Source organism: Peromyscus leucopus, chromosome 8b, assembly GCF_004664715.2.
Source record: "Peromyscus leucopus breed LL Stock chromosome 8b, UCI_PerLeu_2.1, whole genome shotgun sequence".
NCBI classification, from domain to species: Eukaryota; Metazoa; Chordata; class Mammalia; order Rodentia; family Cricetidae; genus Peromyscus; species Peromyscus leucopus.
The window spans coordinates 21,540,712-21,563,796 of record NC_051086.1 but is presented as its reverse complement, the minus strand read 5'-3'; the positions used below and the strand labels follow the sequence as shown (position 1 = coordinate 21,563,796).

General features: G+C 43.9%; 1 protein-coding gene across 17 annotated transcripts in view; it reads right to left on the bottom strand.

Annotated features, from left to right (window-relative positions):
* Window positions 1-23,085, bottom strand: part of Rbfox1 (RNA binding fox-1 homolog 1) — a 1,601,479-nt gene that overhangs the window by 938,909 nt on the left and 639,485 nt on the right. For 16 of the 17 annotated variants that reach the window (XR_005090377.1, XM_037201093.1, XM_037201084.1 and 13 more), the window contains one exon: window positions 10,557-10,604. Coding sequence is in view for 2 of the 17 variants with exons in the window: in XM_037201084.1 (XP_037056979.1) it covers window positions 10,557-10,604 (48 nt within the window). In the remaining 15 variants the exon portion in view is untranslated. Of the gene's footprint in view, window positions 1-6,548; window positions 6,677-10,556; window positions 10,605-23,085 lie in introns of all 17 variants that reach the window. The other variant, XM_028872932.2, reaches the window with a different exon arrangement.

Here is a 23,085-nt window from a genome sequence, read left to right as displayed (position 1 = left end):
TGTCTGTTCATGGTTATAGCTGTCCAATGCTGGAGTGGCCCAAAGTTTTCTCCTAATCAAAGCCACACTTTTAATGAGATTTGATCTTTGATTGAAAGTGTAAGGCTGCATAATGAACTTCTGGGTCATTACGCTGCTCCAGGCTTAATTTTTATTTAATTCCAGTTGCCTGATGTTTGTGATATGGAGTTCTTAATTTATGTTGGATCTGTAAAACTTTCTCTTTTGGATCTTTGATGTCAGTTGCCTTTTGGGGGCAATGAGCCGATTTTGAACTTAAGAGTAATGAAATAAAAAATTCTAGTCTCCATAGAAGCATTTCATTTCTGTCTACATCTTTGAAAGTGTCCACACTCCTATTGGCCCCACATTACAGAAGGGCTTTTAAGTAACGTCAAGTGTGTTAGGCACCCCTAATTTGGGGATGCCTATGTGAGCAATGGAATATCTGCTGTCTGTGATCAAGCAAATTTTGACTCAGACTCACGCTTGGCTAGCCACCCACCATGTTACTCAGTATTCAATATTACCTTATGCTGTATGCTATTTGTTCTCATTGTATGTCTGAGTGTCATATATGCATGTGTGCACATGTATTCAGAATGTACAGAAACAAAGTGAATTGATATCTAGATAAGATCTAGGTCTCTTCATCCACAGGGCATCAGACTCTGGCAGGCCCTTCCTACCCTTTACACACCCTCTGAAATGCTACTACAGCCTCCTGCAATTTAAATGTTGATGGAGCATCTACTTTGAACCAGGATGCCTGTGACCAACCTGCATAAAATAGGAATTATCACCATAATGCAAAAACATTCTGGAATTTATAGGAAAGCGACATGGTACTTGATCCTGTATCATGGCAGGCCTTTGTCCAAGGGTCCAGTGACTGCAATTTCCCTTTCTCAGTGTACTAGTCTCAAGCATTGCTACATGAACAAGAAGCCTGCTCAGATGTCCTCCAAGTTCTTTGTAATATTGCCAAGTTGAAATAGGGACTTGTATGAAATTTGTGTGTGATACATACATGTAAATTCACATGCTCTAAGTGTGTGTGTGCCCAGAAGTACATACATGTGTGTACATGCTATGTGTACATGTGTGCATGTGTGATATGTGGACACAAGTGGTGTATGTATCTGTTGTGTGCATGTACAGGCTACTCAAATGTGTGTACATATGTGATGTGTACATATGTGTGTACATGTTGTACATGCATGTAGGTGTGTTTGTGGTAAGTCTGTGATTGATCTTCTAGGCTGTTTTGCTCCACTAGGAAATGTATGTATTAGTTTCTCAGAGCTTCTACAACAAATGACCACAACCATAGCCCAGGAAATTTCCTTAAGATTTTGAAACCTGAGTATCTAACCCTAGGGCTCCAGCAGAACCATTCTTTCCTCACCTCTTCCTGACTCTGAGAGTGGTCCTCCATCACTGGCTCCTCGGATTTAATCTGCATCACTCTGGCCTCTGCCTCCATCTCCATCACTGCTTCCTTCTTCTGCATGTATGTATCCCATGTCTCTGAGCCATCCCCTCATTGATTTGGGGCCATCTGAAGTCCATGAAGCAGTTATGTATTTGTGTGAGATGCAATCAGAAATAAAGCTAAATTTCTTCATTCCTTTCCTCCCTCCCTTCCTCTCTTCTTCCTTCTCTTTTACGACCCTAGAATGTCCTCTCCCCTTAAAAAAATCCTTAGTTTAAGAATAAAACAGAAAATATGCTAAAAAATATAATCTTAGATGTTCGTATCAAACACCTTCACATACAAAGAAAGAAGACAGAAGCTAAGCATGTGTCTGTTGATAAGCCAAGTTCTCGGGAGGCTGAGGCAAGAGGACTGTAAATTCATTGCCTGTACTCCATAGTGTGACATATTGCAAGAAGAAAAGGATCTCGAGATATATATATCGAGAACAAGAGAGAGAGAAAAAAAAAGAGAGAGAGAAATCCATATGATGGATATATTAATTATCTTGCATCTTGCTTGTGGAATTACTTCATAATACATATGAATATCAAAACAATAGGCTTATGCCTGAAGCACACAAAAACTATACAAAGATTTTATTTGGCAACTATACATCAAAAAATCTAGAAAGATGATAAAAACAAGTACATACCAACAAAGAAAGCCTAGTAAATTGATTTTTACAAACTCACCATAGGAACTTGAGAGGTGTGTGCTGCAAGTGTTCATGTGCACAGAGGCATCACCCCAGAGGTATACCTCCCCCAAGTTCTGCTGATGTTGCTTGAGGTCCCATCAAAAATCATTTCAGCAACCTAGTTGCTGAGATGGATAGCATCATCTCAGGGGTTTCTGACCTTCATCAACAGGAAGAAAATTTCAGCTGAACTCTGCAAAAGCTCCAGGACAACATAAATCACGTTTGGACAGCCTGTGCGTTCTATCTAATGCGTGAAGACACCCAATCATACATTGAGACCAGGATAATAAAATGAACCAACAGAAGAGAAAGAAAAATTAATTAGTGCTCTCTCTGCTCATCATGTAAAAAGCTACTGGCCTTTTTTTGGTTGTTTTTTTTTTTTTCCTATTAAGAAAAAGAGATGACAGAACTGTCCTCAAAAAAGCAGCTTGCACTTAATTAAGCATTTCTTAAATACATTTTAATTCAGAGTTTAGAGAAAGAAAGCATCACTAAAAATATACAAAGGAATGGTCTGGCTTCTCTTAAGCAAAATAAATGACAAATGAAAGCAATAGCTGTAATTAATGGTATTAAAATGCAAGCAACTCAGCCTCAGTTAATACGTAATTATGAAGAGAAGACAAACCACGCTTTTAAAATTAAGGGATCAAAACATAGCCCTGTTCATCTGAAGCTGAAATCAGATTGCTCATCACCACAGTGGGATCCTTAGAGCAGCAGGTTTTTCCAGAATCTATGCAAGGATAACTGATGGAAGGCCCTACTAGTGAGATCCACGAAAACATCAGTGCTTTGGTACGGTGCACATCTATAGTGTAATAAGAAAAACAGATATGCTCAAAAGGGTTGATGTATAAAGATGAATCTTCTTTTCCACCTTGGGCTAAAGTACAGGGCCATTGGTTTGTTTCAGTCATGGGATGCCAGGTTTGGTGACAGGAAAAGCCTATACATAGCACATGTACTACTGCTCCCATTCCTTCATTTTCTACAGACATCTCTAATAAAAAAACAAGTGCGTGCGTGCATGCGTGCGTGCGTGCGTGCGTGCGTGTGTGTGTGTGTGTGTGTGTAGTTGCTCCTTTACCCTCTGGAGATATCACTAATCAATCACACATCATTAGTTTGGGCAAAAGATCTATATGTAACACATATACCACTGCTCCCATACCTTTACCCTCTGCAGGCATCCTCAATGGATCATGCATTTGTTCTGGCAGAACTCCTATTTCTCACTTCCAGTCGCTGTTATCAGCTGGAGCATTCTGACAGGGTCACAACCAATCAGAATGGAAGCCACTGAAATCAATGCTTAAAAATCCTTTTGGCACAGCCTTATCCAGACTTGAAAAATCTACAAGATGCCTAAATTCTATAGAAATTGGGGACTTGGGATAGAGTAGAAACTTTGTTATTTACTTTGTCATTTACTAACAGGTCCCAAATGTACCTTCTCTGGTCTCATGAGAAGGGTTAACCACTGAGACAACATTAAAAAGTGAAAGGAAAACCATGTCCTAATAAGCTGGTCCATGGTGCTTACTTGCAATCCTAGGTACTCTGAAATCTAAGAGATTCTTGAGTCCCAGGCAAACCTGGACTACAATAAGTTTCAGACCAGATCTGCCTATACAGAATCCCCGTCTCAAAATTCTACAAAAACATAATAAACTAATGAGGCAACTTGAACTCTGGGAATGTAGCCTTCTACCCAACCAGAAGGGCAGGCAAGAACCTCAAGTGTGTCCAATGTAGTGATATATTGTGTGCCTGAAGATCGGAGAACAGAATAAGCCACTAGATAAAACATAGAGGCCAGGCAGTGGTGACACACACCTTTAATTCTAGCACTCAGGAGGCAAATTTGTCTAGATTGACTCAGTCTAGGAGAGAAACAGAGCCAGGCAGTGGTGGCACACACCTTGAATCCCAGTACTTGGGAGTCACACACCTTTAATCCCTGCCCTTGAAATCTCACACCTTTATTCCCAGTATTTAGGAAGCACACACACCATTAATCCTAGCACTAGGAAGGAAGTAATGCCTGGGTGGAGAAGGGTATATAAGGTGTGAGGAGACAGGAACTAAAGGCTTTTTTGGCTGGAGCCCTTTTGGATAAAGACTCAGAGTCATTCAGTCAAAGGATTGATGGAGCTGGTGAGATGAGACATGACAGCAACTTGTTCCTTTGTCTCAGCAAACTTTATTAGGGTGCACAATATATCACCACACACCAAGACCACAGAATGTGTCTCATCTCCATTTCCATGTTCTCATGGGCACTTGAGGAATGAAGCAGCCTGGAAGCTGCCAGGCTGGTGTTCAAACCTTGGCCTTTGAGAACCTGAGCTAAGCTAATATCCATTCTGTGAACCCAGAGCTCTGTGAAGGGGCTTCTTACAAGCAGCTTCAAGGCCAAGAGGAGTGTGTATCCGACAGCCTGCTCCACCCTCCCTCCTGCACACTCTGGGCTCCATCTGGGCTAGCAGTACTTCAGTGTGTGCCCAGTGCCCCCTCATCATCTGACAGTTGAGTTCCTGGCCCATGGGAGACTAATTTAACTTGATACCCCAACCCCCTTGTAGACACTCCATCAGTTTCACCTGTATCTTCCTGTCCCTAGCTCACTACCATCCTCAGACTTTCCTAAAACACGTGAAAGAGAGATGCTTGCCTAGTATCTCATTTTTAAAGTTAAGACTTAACCTGCAGATAGCATATAAAAGGCAGGCACATAAAGGCATTCTGAACTCAAACTCTTATCTATGAAGCTAACTCCCAGCCATCCTGGGAAGACAAACATTGGCAGGGACCCTCCACCCCAGAGAGCCTGAAGTGTCTGTGCATTGAGAACTTAGACAATACCTTAGTGTGAGCAAATGAGAGGATGCTGATCACAGGAAGGCATCACAGAGTATTGTTTTGTATTGGCCCTAGTTGCTTCTGCTCTGTTGAGAACCTCTTTACAAAGATTCTCGTGTGTGGGAGCTCTTCAAATGCTAGGAAGAGTGACCTCTTGAGCAGCATGCACTGATTTTGTTTTGTTTAGCCTTCCTATGGGATTGCATAATAGGAAATACAGCTTAGTGGTCAGGAGTCAATGGAGCACTACCTGTGCTGAAACCCATTTCTCCCCTACCCCTGAGGGATCTGAGGCACGTTTACTAATCTGCTTCCATCTCTTGTCTCATTTGGGAACAAAAATTGTATGGCTCACAAGGCCCTTGGCAAATGTTTGATAAAAAATTAAATATGAAGAACTAAAACCTGCCCTTGGCATTCTGTAAGTGTCAACTAGATGCTGCTGTTATTGTCTGTTTTCTCCTCTGAAGAAAACTCATTCAAGAGGCTAGGAATGAGAATCAGCTGATAGATACATATGTAGATATGTCTAACATGCATGGATTATAAATCCAGTACCACATAAACCAGGTATGATGGTGCACACCTGTGATTTCAGCATTGACGATATAGAAACACGAGGGTCAGGAATGGGAGGGTTGGGAGTTCAGGACTGTCTTTGGCTCCACCGTGAGTTCAAATTCAGTTTGGGATCCCTGAGAAACTGTGTCAATGATTATTCCAAAATAGAGGCAAAGGCTAGGTTTCATCTGCTGGGAATGAGCTATGTGTGGCATCAACAGTGGCTGAGGACAAGTCACAACCTCGGGGAACTAGCATGAGCTACAAAATGTGAGTGATGAGAAAAGCCAAGGAACACGGAGATAGGATGGCACCTCCCTGGCAAGATCATGAATGAGCAGATGAAAGTCCCGAACCAAGCAGAATGAACAGAGAAGCAAAGATGTCTAAGCAAACACTGCGTAGACATCCCAAGGCCAGGACAGTGTGTTTAACCCCTTGATCCTTTTTCAAGGCTTTACCAGATTCAGTGTAAATTTGATTGTATTCCATGCAATGGGTTGAGTACTCTCCATGCTTATTGAGTTTCCTTTGCCTGGCCTGGCCCATTTTCCATCTCATCCTCGAGCCCTGTTTTTCACTGTATCTTGAGCCCCAGTTCTTAGGACCTCCATTCATTTGTCACGCAGCTTGACACAGATGTCTAGATTTGTACCCAGCCTGGGATACCACCTGCTGTGTAGCTTTTGTGGGGAGATGTGGACAACCATCTAGACAGAGCACAATGAGAGGCCAAATGAACAATTTGACTGAAATCCAACATGGTGACACAGTGGGATCATCAGGCTTATTTATGGTGCATGAGTGAGAAATTACTTATAGAGACATGGATTACACACAGACCATTGCATCAACAAAAAGGCCATCCAGGATGGGTTAAGAGTTATCCTTGGAGCTCTGATTTACATCCACTACAAAAGAGGAATGGACTCTCCATACCTGCTGATACCATTGTTTTGGACTATTTCTGGCTTCTCACCCAAAACAAGTGCTGGCCAAAAATGCATTCTGAGTAGGCAATGCTAGGCAGAGCACATTAGCTTTTTTTGACCATCACAGCTTCAATCCTACACAAAGGAAACTTGAGCTGTAACTTTCAGAACTACTCAAAAGCCTTCCTTACAATTTCCTGGCAGATCTAAAGCTGTTTGGCTGCCCCAGGCCAGGTGATAAGTGAGGAAATGAAGCCCTGCCTGTGTTTACAGCCTTTGACAAATGGGCTCTTGTCTTCCACTGACAGACTCTCTCTGACTGATGCTCCAGCCTCTGTGCTCATCACCAGAATCACCGTCCTCATCATAGTCTGAAATTCAGATGGATTTTACACCACAAATAAAAATGAATTCAAATGTCTCAGTTCCCCGAGCAGAAACACAGGTGCTGTAATGTCATGCCTGTGCAGCTGTACACAGCCAAGCAGGGATGCAGTGTGATGGGTTACCTCCCATCACCTTTGCTGAATCCACATTAGTTCTGTGGCATTCACCTGTGGGGAGCCATTATCGATAGTCTAATATCAAGTAGCAGGGTACTGCATTCCACATACCTGTCATATCTTCCAGTGACATCTTCCAGGAGATCAAAGGAGATGGAAGGACCCCGTTTTGGTATGAGGACATTCTTAAGAGCCCTGCTAATTTGCAGGGTTGGAAGTGAAAGGAACAAAATAAGATCATATCTGGGTAGCCACCTTAAAATGCCCCATATACAACCAGGTGAGGTTTTCCAAGTGACAGTGAGCTTTCTGGTGGCCCCCAAAAAGCAGATAGCCAAGACACAGAAAAACAGGAGAAAAGGGGAAAAAGGGGAATGCCTTCTCACTCTGCTGAGTCTCCTCTAGGGGCCACCAAGCCTGATACCTTAAGTCCCTGGGACAGATGGTGAAAGTAGAGAAGCAACTCCTAAAAGTTGTCCTATCACCCCACATGTGTGTCATGGTATATATATTATAAAATAATAATAGATAAAATAAAAATTTAAAAATAGCAGCATCTCCCAGGGATCTTTGACTGGGTGGGGACTGTCATGGTTCTTCCAGTCAGCCCAGGATGCAACAGGGAAAGAACTCAACTCCAAGTGAGCATCACTGTCTAGCAAAATGGAACAAAGGGAGGCATGGACTTAGAAGAGGAAGGACTGGGATGTGGCTCATCAGTAGGGTGCTTGCCTGGCATGCAGGAAGTCCTGAGGTGGATCCCCTGCACCATATTATCTAGCCATGGTGGCACAAGCCTGCAATTGGAGCACTCCAGGGGTAGAGGCAGGAGGAGCAGAAGTTCAAGGTCACCCCCAGTTGCACAGTGAGTATGAGGCCAGTCTGGTCTACATAAGACACTATCAAGGAAGAGAGAGGCAGGTGGAAGAGGGTATCCAGGGAAGGAACATTACTGAAGTGTTTATATTTTTTTAAAAAAATCTATCAATGAGATATGAGTGAGGAACACAGGCAAAGGTAGAGACAGAGGGGCCGAACTACTTCTACAAATGAAGAACACATGGGAAGAGAAAAAGCAAAGGAAGATTATAAGAAAAATACAAAGCTGAAAAGAAAATCAAAGCTATTCTGGATGCTGCCAGGTCCTGGAGAGAGGCGGGGGCACTGTTCAGTCTTCTCAACTAACAGGAGTCCAGCTTTAGAGAAAAGCCTGCCAAGTCTCCCCCCAGAGCAGTCAGCTGCTGTACCATCCACATGGGCCAAGGGGCTGTTGCTTCTGAGGCAGGTTTACTTATTATTGTGGCACCTCTGTCATCTCTTGTCACTTTAATTCCACTTTATCAAATTGCCAATATTTCCTGAGGCACTTAGGTTGCACAGGAAGGGACATAGGGGTACGTGCACACTCCAGGAGAAGGGCCATCTCTTCAAATTTATAAATCATGGTAACAAATTATACATCACAGTAGAGGAGGACCAGGATGCATTCTTAGAAGCAGATGACAGCCACTCCAGCTGCTCCAGCAGACACCTCCCTGTGTGGCTGCAGCTGAACTGACAGCAGCGAGACTGCAGGATACGTGTGTGTGTGTGTGTGTGTGTGTGTGTGTGTGTGTGTGTGTGTGTACTTCTGATGAGGCTGGAGGATGCTTTCTCTCTGGGACACTTAGCTATGGATTGAGACTTGTCCATACAGGGAAAGACCTCCAGGAGATACAACATCTGTAGCCAGGGACACACTGTCGGAGAGGGCTCTTCTCTTTGTGTACATTAGTGAGACTCATCAGTACCTGCTGCAACTGTTGGGTTCATTTGTGAATCATCCATGTCGGCTCAAATCTTAGGGAACAAGTGAAAAACCTTTCAGAATGTGTCTAACTCAAGTATATGTGAAGAGGGTGTGTGTGTGTGTGTGTGTGTGTGTGTGTGTGTGTGTGTGTGTGTGTGTGTGTGTTCTCCTTTCTCCAGAAGAATGGGAGCTACATAAGAATGAATGTGTACAACTTCCTCCCCCAATAAGCTTCACAGATAAGCCACAGAGCCAGGTGTTGATGATGGACAGACAGACCACAGACTGTAAAGGCAGGAAAAATGGAGCCTGGAATTCTCAGAATATGTTCCAGCTCATCTGTCTTGTTAATAAGCTGAAGTTATTCCTTCAACACCTCCTTCTCTGGCAGCTTTAAATTCTATCAGAAAGTTATTTCTTAAACATTACACTGGACATAAATATACTTATGGACATCATAAAAAATTTAAGGAAATTCTGAACATCCTTATGATTTTGTTATGAATTTGATATGTAGCCAAGGGAGCCAGCTTTCTGAGCACTGTGATGTAAGCTCAGTGGCTGTAACAGGACAAGGCAGTAGGTAAAGTCTATGAGTGTATGTGTCACCTAAATGGCAATTTCTCGTGTCCCACACACAGATATCCATGTGTACACATTAGAATGCTCCATTACTGCACATGGGATCAGAAACCAGAACTTCAGCACACACATGGTATCAGAACTCAGCTTGAGCAAAGTTGTAGTATACATTGAGCTGCTGTGATCAACACTTCATAAAACTATGCAGGCAACTGCTTTATATTTAGAAGCAAGGTCTGTTCTGAGGAGTCCTCTGAGCCATTAATCAGCAGATGCCTTAGCCATCATGAAACCATTGCTCAAAACCTTACCATGAGATAATGACTGCATGGACCCGCAGCAGCACCATCACAAAGAGAAGTACCTTCCTAAACTAGACAGTGCCAGGAGTAGCCAGGAGGGCCATGCCCCATGTTCTCACATATGTAACCTCTTTGGATTCACCACATTAGTGTTGAAACTGGATGTGTTCAGTTGTGCTTTGTCACAGAAACTTCTGTGAACTTTTTCTAACAAAGAGAGACTCAGAGTATCAAATAACAAAGACTTGACCATTGCTTCTCCTGAGGAGACCCACACCAAGGCTAACAAAATAAATGGGTGGAAAACTCATTCATGTCCAAAGTAACCTTTCAATGGTCTCCAATCTCCAATAGGAAGTCACTGCTCATGTGGATGGGTCCTGGAGGAAATTAAGGTAAGCTGTCTTTCAAGTAAATACACATACATCAGATACCAAGGGATATATGCTGGGAAGCCAGACATCATCTATTCCATAATGCATGTAATGTTACAAAATGCTGTGTATGACACTTGCATCAAATATCAAGCATGTTAATTAAAATTGTGACATGAAGCATCAATAAGTGATTTCTTTCTGAAAAGGATAGTAAAATAAAACCACAAAACCACACTTTTGTAAAAACTAATTACATTACACACTCCTCACTGCAGCCATCAAAAACGACACAGACCATGGGGGAATAAAACGATGAACATTTTAAGCTGTGACTGTCCCCGAGTGTCAATGCACACGTCACCTCCAGAACAATGTCTGGTGAGGTGCACCAGAAACTCCTGGACTGCAATTACAATATTCCTACTGTGGCTGAAACCAGAAATACAAACTATATGGACTTACCTTTCTGTCCTCTGTTTCCGAGCAGTTACTGCAGTTGGCTTTGATATCCTGGAGGAGGAGAAAGAGAGAGAGAGCAGGAGTCAGCTTTGTGCTTGGAGGACATTCTGGTGAGGTGCCCTATGCATTAATAAAAGACCACACTCCTGGCAGTTCTTTCGCGAGCCATTGCACTTTATGGCGCATTTTGGAGGTGTACACAGTCGTGTTTGCATTAGAGGCATATGGGTCATGTAAGGAAGTTTTATTACATGCAGATGAAGAGTGAACCTGAATGCCACAGGTCAGCGACTAGAAAAGAAGAACTGAGGGCCATTAAAATATTTCTCCCTAGTACCTTTATTCATATGAGAAGGGACATTCTTTTTAGCAGATTTAATGTACTTTTCTATATTTGTCATATGCAAATATATCTGGCATCAACACAAGCCACCACCATGTAGTTTTTTTTTTCTTTTTTGTTCATTCAGCCATCTTCCTACTCATCTATATGTCCACCCACTTATATTCTCATCCTCCCAACTATCAGTCCATCTACCCACCCAATCAACCAACCACCCATCCACCTACTCATCCAGCCATCAGTCAGTTCATCAGTCTGTCTATATCCATCCATCCCTCAGTCCATCTGTCCACTCATCTATCACTCTATACATCCATCCATCTAAACATCAGTTGATCTCTTTTCCCATCCATATATTTATCCATCCACCCATCCTCCCACTTATCTGTCAGTCTGTCTGCCTGCCCATTGATCTCATGCATCCATCCATTCATCCATCTATTCATTCATCTACTAATCTATCCATTTGTCTATCTATCCATCTACCCATCTACCTGTCCATTTATTTGTCTGGATGCTTGCCCATCCATCCATCTGTCTATCCACTCACTCATTCATTTATGTCTCTATCCATCCCTCACCTACTTGTCACCTAGTCCACTATCTATAATTATTGCACACCTACATCTGATACATTTTTAAAAATTTTTCCCCTCATACAAAGGTGAAATTTGGGGTCTAAAAGATGGCTCATTAGGTAAAGACACCTATGGCCAAGCCTGATAAACACTAGATATACCTGCTAGAAGGAGAGGTCCAACTCCAATAAACTGTCATCTGAGCTTTACAGGTATGCTATGGCATGTACTCCCCACACACATACACACATACCCATGCAGTAGGTGAACAAACATAAAAAAACCAAAGAGGGATATCTAGTGCCCTCTAATATCAGGTCAGGTTCTAGGTACAAAGGGCCCAATAATGTATAAAATACAAGGAAGAACCTGCCTTGACCATGCTCATATTCTGGGGACAAAGAAAGAAAATACAAAAGACAGATTGGCAAATGTATCTGGGAGAAGATATGTGCATATGTTTTACCATGTAAAACAATTCAGAGAGAAGGTGTGAAATGCTGAGTGCAGGGTGTGGTAATATTTTATTTGTGTTCTAACAAATAAAGCTTGCCTGGGGATCAGAGGAAAAAGCCAGGCACTACATTAAACATAGAGATGAGGCACACACCTTTAATCCTAGCATTCAGGAGGCAGAGATTCATCCGATCTCTGTGAATTCAAGGTCACACTGGGAACAGAGCCAGGCTTGGTGGCACACACCTTTAATCCAAGCACCAGTTAACCATAGAGATCTGGAGGTCTGTACAGACAGGCAGGAAGTGATAGAGCTGAGCAGAAAGAGGAAGTGATGTAGCTGGGCAGAGAGAGGAAGTAAGATGGCAGGACACAGAAAGGTATATAAGGTGTGAGAATACGGGAAGTAGCTCTCTTGGGCTGAGGATTTCCTAGAAGTAAGAACTAGTGGCTTGGCTTGTTCTATTCCTCTGATCTCTCAGTTTTCACCCCAATATCTGGCTCCAGTTTTTTTGTTTTGTTTTGTTTTGTTTTGTTTTGTTTTTATTAATAAGACCATTTAGCAATCTATCTTACAGCATTACAGCAGGAGTCTTAGATTTCAATCAAAAGAAGTGGTCCTGTGTTAAGTCTTAAGGACAGCCCAGACTGGATGATGGGCCCCTTGGATGAGGGCCAGCCAATGAGGTAGCACACGTAAAGCCCCCAGATGGAGGTGTGGGTGCACTCTAGCAAGAAGGATGAGGCAAGAAAATAAAGGGTAGAGGAAGAGAGAAGAGGGCAATGCAGTGTATGCAAAAAGAAAAACACTGGGGAGCAGCAAATGCAGCCAAACACACAGCATAGTTCTCAAAGTGAGCTCCCTGGAAGTCCGGAGCAACAGCAAAGGGCTTTTGTTTTGTTTTGTTTGTTTGTTTACATGTATTCTTGTGGTCATCTTAGGAAGTTTACAGAGGTTCCAAAAGAAAGAAGAGAGAGAGGGGCAGTGAGGGGGCTGAGGATATGGCCCATACAAGCCTGATTATCTGAATATTCAGATCCCCAGAACCATGAAAAATCAGGATAGTTCCCCATAATTCTGGGGCTCCGAAGTTGTAGATCAGGAACCCCTGGAACAAGCTGACTAGCTAGGCTGGAGCACTGGCAAGCTCTGGGTTCAGCTGAGAGACCCTGCTTCATTGAAGAGAGCGCAGAACAAGAAGGAAAAGCCCCAGTGTCAGCCTGGGCCTCCACACATATATATGCATACCACACATGTAAACATAAAAAAAAAAAAAGAAAGGAGGAAAGGGAAAATACATAACTATGATCTGAGAATTCTATTTCAGTGTTCATGAAATGAAACAGAATCAGTAGGTTCAAGAGACATCTGGACTTCCATATTTATTGAAACAATACTCAGGTGCTAAAATATGGAAACAATCTAAGTGTGAAACAGGGATAGGTGAAGAAAATATGATGTGTGCATACAGTTGAATATTTTGCAGCCATTAAAAAGAAAGCAAGTGTGTGGTTTGAGGGGGTGTGAATCAATGTGGTGGGAAGTGAAATACTTCAGGGACAAAAAAAAAAAAAAACCAAGATCTCAAACATAAGGAGTTGGGTAAAGGTGGCTATCCAAAGGCTAGCAGAGTACTAGCAGCCAGGGATCTGTCAATCTAATGCACAGTTTTGTGAGTTCAGGTGACTCTTGTACAATGTGGGGACCAGAGTTTATAATGAACTGCATTCCTGCCAGATGGCACAGGAATGGAACCGTGCTGCCCACTACAAGATTCTATGTGAGGCACTCAGGTGTGAATTAGGGTTTCTAAGTAGAGATTTCCAAATATCCACACTACACCTGATAAACACATTTAAATAAGTAAGTATGGAGGACACACATTTGAATACAGAACCCTGGGCTGTTGTTATAGAAGGCCCACAGGGCATCTTGCTGTGGCTGGATTTGGAGTCTTGTTTAGGCTCCTTCAGCATCAGCATCAAACCTCCCTCCACCACAGAGCATCTATAGGGATTTTGGTACATGTCTTTCCCACTCAGAATCCTAGGTCTGAATCTCTGCTTTACAGCATAAAGTTACTGTGAACAGAAGCTGTGGATTCTAACATGGGCCTGCCTCTCTGTCACACAGCATCATAAAGATTCTGTGAACAAGAACACACCATGTCTTAGGTCTTTTCCAGGGTCCTGAGTCAGATTCCACAACAGCCATTTGTGGTCTGAACAGATGCTCCTCTCCCCCGCTCCCCCCCCACCACTACCACACACACACACACACACACACACACACACACACACACACACACACACACGTCTCCCTGTTGGTGATCTAAGAAGTCTTGGTGTGGTTTTACAGAGAAGGGGCCTTTGAAAGAAGAATTCAAGATAAATCCAATTCCCGAGATTAGGGTCTGATTCAACACCTTGAAGAGCCTCCTTGGCCTGGGATGAGTTGATAAAGTACTTGCCTAGCATGCAGGGAGCTATGGTTTTAATCCCCAGCACCACCCAAACTGTGCCTAGTGATGAATGTCTGTCACCCCTGCACTCCGGAGGTGGAGACAGGAGGATCAGGAGTTCTAGGCCATCTTCTACCAAACAGATAGTTTGAGGTTAATCTGAGCTAATGAGAAACAAACAAAAAACATTAAATTCAAAAGAGAGGAGCCTCCAGAAACTATGCGGTCCTTTTCTGGAGGCAAACACCAGGAAAGGGCAGTATGAGGGGTAGTTCCAGGATGTGGGACACACTGGCACCAGGTGCCTCCTCCCTCTCTCACACATACTCGTGACTGAATAGCTACAGTCTCTGATACTGGGCTAGCATATGCTAATGTAAAGCCTACCTGTCAGTGAACAAAAGCTCGGGGTGAGCTGAGCTGAGCTTGGAGGAAGGAAAGAGGCAAGCAGGGAGCACCTTCCATGCATGGGGCACCGAGCCTGTCATCCCAGCTGCCGGGGAAGCCAGGGGTAGAGGATCACAGGCTCAGTCAGGGCTTGCCTGGGCTATAGAGTCGGTTCAGTGTTAGCGTGGGCAACTTTTTGAAAGTGAGACACTTTTAAAAAGTGAAACCAATCAAAGGGAAAGAAAGACGTAGCTCCGCAGAGGAATGCCTGCCAAACATGAGCGAGACTGAAGTGGCCTGTGGCTGTTGCTGTTTTAATCACTGCTGTTACAAATTACAATTTGAAAGTTACCTAGTGGCCCAGTGAGAAGCCCTGGGGCTCTGTCTGCTTGGCCTCACTCTGACCAGCTAAAACAGGGACTTCTTCCCTTCTCCATAGTGGAAAAGTATCAGGTTAGAAATGAAGGGTCAGATTCTGCTGACCTCCGAAGAAGTGGCAAGGTGCTAATCAATAAACTGATGAAATCAATGACCCCAAGGCAGGTTTTCATTTTTAATATGCTATGGAGAGCCCACCTGAGTGATGGAGGAAAGAGGGAAAACACCACCTGGCAGGATGGGAGCCCTGCCGCTTCTCTTAGATTATCCAATTTATTCTTGTCAGGATTAATTTACTAAACCTAGGCTGGATTTTTTATTTAGATGATATTGTTGGTTTGTCATGTGCCTCAGATCCACACTGAAGGTGCCCCAGGGGACGGCGCTCGCTTCTGAACAATGTTGGGCTCAAATTGGAAAAATGTCACTTTGGGCGCGAACAAATTATTGTTCAGATCGCTCTGCACAGAGCAGGCGTCTCCGGATGGTTCCGAGGTGACCTTTTCTGAACCCAAGTCGTTGCATAAGTACTTCAGCCCCACTTGATAACTTCGCTTGGAAAATAACTCAATGACTTAAGTATTAAGTATGAATCTAAAGGCTTGTACTCATTGCCAAGCAATCAATTTTCCTGCAGAAGCGGCTCATTGGCTTCCTGGAGCAGACGGCTGGACTGTCTCCAGTGAGGATTCAAGTTGCTGGCCACAGATGAGATTCAGCCAAGAGCATGAGGCCACCCTGTTTAGAGTTAGTTACACCATAGCGGGGGCCCCCACAAAAAACAGGCTGACTGGGGGCTGGGAGTCAACTCAGTCAGTACTTGCCATGCTGAGCTGGAGATCTGAAGTTGATCACAGAAACTATGTGAAAAGCCAGGTGTGGAGTTGTGTGTTTGTAATCTCATCATCAGGGAGACAGGGAAGGGAGAACCCTTGGAGTTCATAGGCCAGCATATCTAGCTGAATTGGTGAGCCCCAGGTTCAGTGAGAGACCCTGTCTCAAAAAACATCATGGTGAGCAACTCAGGCAGACAGCCAGTGGAGCCCCCTGCACACACAGGTGAATGTGCATACAAGGAACATGAACACATATACACATTTTAAAAAGAAGGACTGAGGCTAACACCGCTTAGGTGACAGTACAATAGCCATTTCCTTTGTTGGAAGGTACAGTCACCTTCCTGTAAGGAAGTCTTGGTATATGAGGTCTGTTAATGGCTTCTTCCCATAACCTTTGTGAATCCATGTTCTGTATGGAGAGGTGTTACCCAGCTTTTTAGGATTTTTTTTAAAGTTTTCTCTTGTGAGGCTCCTGTGTTCTTCCAGCTTTCAGATTCCAAAGCCCATGGGGGCTGGTTCTGTCCAGAGGCATTCAATGTTTCCTCTTCCCTCTTCCTAAGAGAGTTTTCTTCTGAGCTCTGCACGTTGGTTGTTTCCAAGGAGTTTTGAAGGAAAGAGTTATTTCTGGCCACAGGGCAGTGACAGTGTGATCCTAGGTCATCTGTAAGCATCATTCATAGCTCTTAAGGGTTGGGACATAAAGCCCCTTATGATAAGTGGAGAAAGATACCTGCCATTGAGACCCTAGGTCCCTCACATCATGCAGAAGGGAGAACCTATGCATGGTTGAATTTTAACCTGCCAAAGATATGTATGCCCATGCCTTGACCCTAAATTCCATAAAGATGAGAGATTTTGGTGATGGGGTATAGGCAGGTGTGATTGAGCTCAGGAGACACGAAGGTTCTGTAGTATCTGGTTAGCCCCAACTCCCTTATGTGGTGACTTTTGACAAGAGAACTGGCAGGCCACTCAAAGACGGCAGACAATGGAGTGTGTTGCAGTAAGCCAAAGGACCCCTGCTTGGTGTGAGCATGGCCCTGCCCATGCCTTGATCTCAGACTTGCAGCCTTCAAAAGTGAGACAGAATGCATTTCTGTTGGCTAAAGGCGCCTATGGCCATTTGCCTCAGTAACTGTGGAAAAGTAAAACAGAAGTTCAAGCTGCTGACCACTAAAGAAATGTATGGTTGAAAGACCATAGACGGGAGAGAAGATATGCTCTGTGAGCAGGAGTCCCAGACCATGGCAGATGGGCGTACTGCTGCCCAGTGTGCTGAACTGGTGATGTCAGCCATCTATTCTGGAAGTGCAATGGAAAGACAAGATGAGGTTGCTCAGTCTTGATATGAGAGCTAAATTTGGGTCATTGATACCAGTCACAGTGTCCTTCTCCCGATTCTAACAATCCACAGAAAGTACCATGGAAAAGTCAAAGAAACAAGGCATGCTGAAGTCATCCCTATGGAGTGTGGCAGGACACAAGAGTTTACTGACAAGCCCCAAATCACACCTGTGATCAACTCCCTTTCTCTCCTGGGGAAGGAACCCTTTACAAGCTGAAGATGAGTGGCATGGTGGGACCATGGCATTAAGAGGAATTCCATGCCCTCATGTTCCTGCAACAAGAATGCAGAACCATGGAATCCCGAGTCAGAGCTAGAACTGGTTGTCTCTATATATGTAGATCTTTCTGATTGTTCATATACTGATCTTTCTTATTGTTCTGAAAACAATAATTACTCCTCCTTTAAAAATGAGTCCATAAAAGGCTTCAGATATGCCTCCTCCATGAAAGAACACATATCTGCCATGAGTAAGGCTTTCTCTCTCTCTCTCTCTCTCTCTCTATATATATATATATATATATATATATATATATATATGTGTGTGTGTGTGTGTGTGTGTGTGTGTGTGTGTGTGTGTGTATGTGTTTGTATACATATATACACAATTATGTATAGACATACATAAAGAACATATGTAGAGATGTGTGTGTGTGTGTGTGTGTGTGTGTGTGTGTGTGTGTGTAATGGGCCTGTGGCAGTGGTGAGACTCATCTATCATTCCTGTAAGGTGGAGAAAGGAGGATCACAAATTAAAGGCCAGCCTGGGCTACACATGCTAATATTCTTTCTCTATAAACAGATAAATAAATGAAGAAATACAGTATGCAAATGAGTTTAGAAGCTGAGACTGGGAACATGTCAATTTTATGGAACTCCAATTTTGTTTTGCTTTGTTTTGGTTTTCATTTGTTTTCTTTTCCAAAGAAGAGTATAAAAAGAAACTTGGTCCACGGAGGTGTATAGCCTAGCTCTCCCATTTTGCAGACATTAAACTGAGTTTCAGGGAGAGGGAGGAAGGGACCTCATACATGCTGATAGTTGGTTAAGACACTTGAATCACTTGAATCTGTCTGGTGTTCCGGCAATGCACCTCAGAGCCTATGCCAGAAAAGGCCATTGAGTTTGAGCAGTTCATTCAAGGTCACCCTCAGCTATATGATGACTTCAAACCAGTCTGTGCCAGAGACTCTGTCTCAAAACCAAACAAACAGAAGAAAGAATGTGAGTTCCAAAGTCCCCCTTCTGTGTACAGTCACGCCACCATTTAAGCTCCCCACGCTCAACAGAGGCATGAAATGCCTACCAACAGAAGGTGGCTTGACAGGACATCAAAATGCATCTATCAGTCCTCTCTCCTATTCTCATCACCTTGTCACTGTAGTATCTCAGGTCCCTGCAAACAGCGGCAAATACAGCTTGGGAGGGAAAAAATTGCACGATGCAATTATTCTTTCACTGATAGCCACCTCTTTCTGTGCCTCATTTCTAGATTAAGAAAACACAGTTGCCTTAAGGCTTGGTTTTCTTTGTGGCTTAGGGCATGCCCAGTGTTTCTTGGAAGAAGACACCACCATGCCGATAAAGGATGCTGACAAACTTCATGTTCACAGGAGGGGAGTTGGTGCAACTATGAAATCATGCCTTACAGATGGTTGCTTGAGTCTGAATCCACTTAGCTGAAATGTCAGGATTCAAATCAGGTCACTTATTTGAATCCATGAATAAAAACATAAAATGTATTCTCTCCACTTCCTAACAAGTTTCCATTCACAAATTTGTTTAGCACGTACAATATCACATCTGGCCAGCAGATGGCAGCAGGGAACTTTGCAAAAACTGTCGATGCTGCCAAGCAACATAAAGGACCAGATCCCTCAATAAACTTCCTGAAATAACAATCTTTCTGTTCCCTCAAAATTGTACTCTCTGATAACTGCATGTCTTAATTGCTAAACTCTATGTACTTTCCAAAAATGAGATGGTTTAAAGATACATTATAATAATATGTACTTACCAAGGTTTAGCATATAAAGGATTCCCCCTTCAAGCCATAGATATTGTGAAAAGGGAAACGCTAGGATTTCAGTCTAAAAGTGAAGAGAACCAAGAGTCTAAGAATCATGTCACCTGGTGTCTGTCGTGTGGTTGGGGAGTCAGCATATTAACTTATAAAAAGAAATCTATCGGAAATGGATTCAACTGCCCACACAGTGGCCTTCTAAGTAGGCAGAGGGATGTTGGGAAGAGTTAAAGAGCATTTCTTTGAGACATGATACTTCCTTAGAAGAAAACTAAAAGCTGAAAAAGCAGAGGACTACAGAGGGCTCCCACAAACAAAGATTTTCTGAAAACAAAGCGAGGAAGATACCGCCACTGCCTTCTCTCTGCGGGACTGCTCACTGGCCTCACAGAAGCGTTTGGCTGGCTTTCTCCCAAGGTTTTGGTAGCAACGCTTCAATTCCAGCTGTGTACACAAGAGTGAGCAAGTGGAGGGAGGGGAAGGGGAAAGGGGCCTCAGCTAAGGTGGTGGCTGATGGTTTAGCACAATGGATCTGATCCCTGAGAGGTAGCTGCTCCTGGGCAGGAGCCCTGTGATGAAGGTGAGCTCAAACCCAGGGTCCTTCAGCAAATAAGAGCTATGCATTGATGCCACAGCAGGGGCTTAATGAGAGTGCTTTTAATTAACTGTAAAAGTAATTACCCATATTAGATGTAAATCACACTTGTTTCTACAGGAGGTGCATGATTTCAGCACAGCTTTTAAGAATACTTCTTGAAGAGCTGTTAGTTGCCAACTCTCTCCAGGAGTCCATGTGCTAAACAGCAACAAAATAATAACAGGGCCTGGGAAAGCCAGCTAAGAACTATCTCCTTTCTTCTGCACCAGGCCCCAGCATTTAGCTACACGCTCTCCAAGGCTGCAGGATCCAAAAGGCACCCCAGGTGCACAGCATTCACAGCATGGAAGCTGAGGTGTGCTGCTTTTCATCTTACTTTTAGCCACTGGGATGCTCCTGACACCCCTTCCCCATGGATGGGGATAATTGCATGACTGAGGAAAGTAATAGGAAGGAGGGTTAAAGTGATACCCCCACTCAGTAAAGTGCTTGCCTTGCAAGCACAGGGACCTGAGTTCAGTCCCTCAGAACCTACTTAAATGCTGGCCACAGCAGCTCCTGAGTACTTGTAATCACAAGGCCGAGGAGGGGAACAGAGACAGCTGGTGAGTGGAACACACTGGACAGCCTTCATTCCTGGTTGGTGAGGCCAATGAAAGACCTTGTCTAAGTACAGAAGGGAAATCCTGTGAGAAGGGTCATCAGGAAAATCTCTTGTTGCCAAGCCTCATGACCTGAGCTAGGACGCAAACTGTAAATGGACAGAAATGACTCTCACGAGTTGTACCTCCATATATGCAAAACCACACACTCCCCCATATAAATGCATGGAGACACACACACACACACACACACACACACACACACACACACACACGTAAGCCTAAGATACAGAAGGAAGCCAGCCCTTTGTGGCAGTGCCTGGAGTAAGCAAGTTCAGGGGAATGTTATCCAGACAAGGAAATAAATCAGTGAGAGGCTAACTTCACCCCATATTCCCTGCATGTCCCACCCACAATTCTCCCATAGGACTATACCTATCTGTTGCAGAATCAAACTGAGTTAGAACAGCTGGAGGAGCATGGGAGGAAACAGAGGCAGGATAGAGAGGGAATCCAGGTGAACTGGGACTGGGAGACTGTTCTGAGCTGCTGCCCTTGACATTCGGGACTTCTACAAGTGTGTGGGGAATGCCCCTACCCTTCTAGAAGGATGCAGTTGGCAAACACAAAATTACCCAGCAATTATTTATATGTTGATAAACACCTTCATTAAAGGATCTGAAGATGCAATTACCAAATTGAAGTTTAGTGCATTTGACTCAGCAACAGACTGATGATGGAGAGGGGGAGGGTGGCTTTACACTCAGCCAGACAGGGACTCAATTGACACGCAAGTCTTCTCTGAAAAGATGTCCACCTCTCCCTGTGGGAAGATGTCCACCTCTCCCTGTGGGAAGATGCCCACCTCTCCCTGTGCAAAGATGCACACCTCCACCCAGGTGAAGATGCCCATCTCTGCCCAGGTTAGATTCCCACTTCTGCCCAGGTGAAGATGCCCACCACCCAGGGGAAGACACCCACCTCTGCCCAGGTTAGATTTCCACCTCTGCCCAGGGGAAGATGCCCACCTCTGCCCAGGTTAGGTGCCCACCTCTGCCCAGGTGAAGATGCCCATCTCTGCCCATCTGCACAGTGTGGGGAAACCTTGTGGTTTTCTTGTCAGTCACTGTTATGTGTTTACCATGGATGTTGCTTGTGTTGGGTTAAAAGGTATAAAAAAATAGAGAAACTTAAAGGGAACATGAGGAGGCATGGTGGAAATCTGGTTGAAGTCTTTCCCAGGTTGGCTGTTTAAGAATATTGATACAAACAACCAATAAAATCTACTGTGAAAGCTGGGCATGGTGATGCATGCCTTGAATCCTGGATCTCAGGAGACACAGGCAGGTGGATTTCTGTGGGTTTGAGACCAACCTGGTCTATAACGTAAGTTTCAGTCCATCTAGGACTATATAATGAGACCCTGTGTTTAAAAAAAAATCTCTATGAAGATTGCCTGCATAGAGATATCTTTTTAAGAGAGAAATTCCAAATGAGAATCCTAAGTGAGCAATGTGCCATGATTTAAATCTGAGCCTGTGTGACTTGTCTCTGTCGTAAACCTGTAACTGTCTTGGAATCTCACAAACATTGCTAACCTGACCTTAGTGAAAACATGTCTTGACTTTTGAAATGCATGTTTGATTTATTCTTCAAGTACTTCGCACATGTATACAGTTACCATGTATTTTGATCATATTCAACCCCAAATTTTTCTCAGAACACCCACCACCATCTCCCACTTCCAACATCAAAACCTTATGCTTGGCTCTCAGGGGTATGCTTGACTCTGTGATCATCCGTAGAAGTCTGCACCACACCCCAGAGCCTACTGCCCTTCCCCTGTCCCTTCCAATTACACCCATGCTTAAATCTTTGTCAACTTTTTTCCTTAACAAACCCCAGACCATCTCACACAGGCTCATCCTGAAAGTTTTTTTTTTCCCCCCCTGTGGCCAAGTAAGACTCTACTCCACTGATGTGGAGGTCTCGGCAACGAACTCCTCAGGCTGCTGCAGGTAGGGCATGAGGCTGTCTCCCTCTCCTACTATGACTGAATTGCTTTGTGACCACTCAAGAGGGGACTAGACAGGAAAGTTACTGGCTTGGTGTGATGTCCTAGTTCAAGGGCAATCACAGAAGCTGGAACAGGAAACATTTTCATTCTTTCCTGGGGTCACAGGCACGTGTACTTGGTCCCCTCTATCTGATAACTTCTATACATATAGTCACCGCTCATGTTGGTTACAGGAAGCGCTCACTGAGGAAAAACAGCCTCACAACCTCTTGAAGAAACTCGGCACGAGAAACATTAATGAGCACAGAGATGATGAAGGAATCCTGTCCGAGAGCTGGAGGGTACATTTGAGTCTCACCTCTTACTGTGGATCAAAATACTCATGGGAGACACCTCAGGAGCAAGGCCAGCTTGCTCTACTGCCTGCTGTTACCACTTGTTTGGGGGCCATGGGGCTGTGCATGGTTGAACCTCACTTTCCACAGTCCAGAAACAGGGAATGAC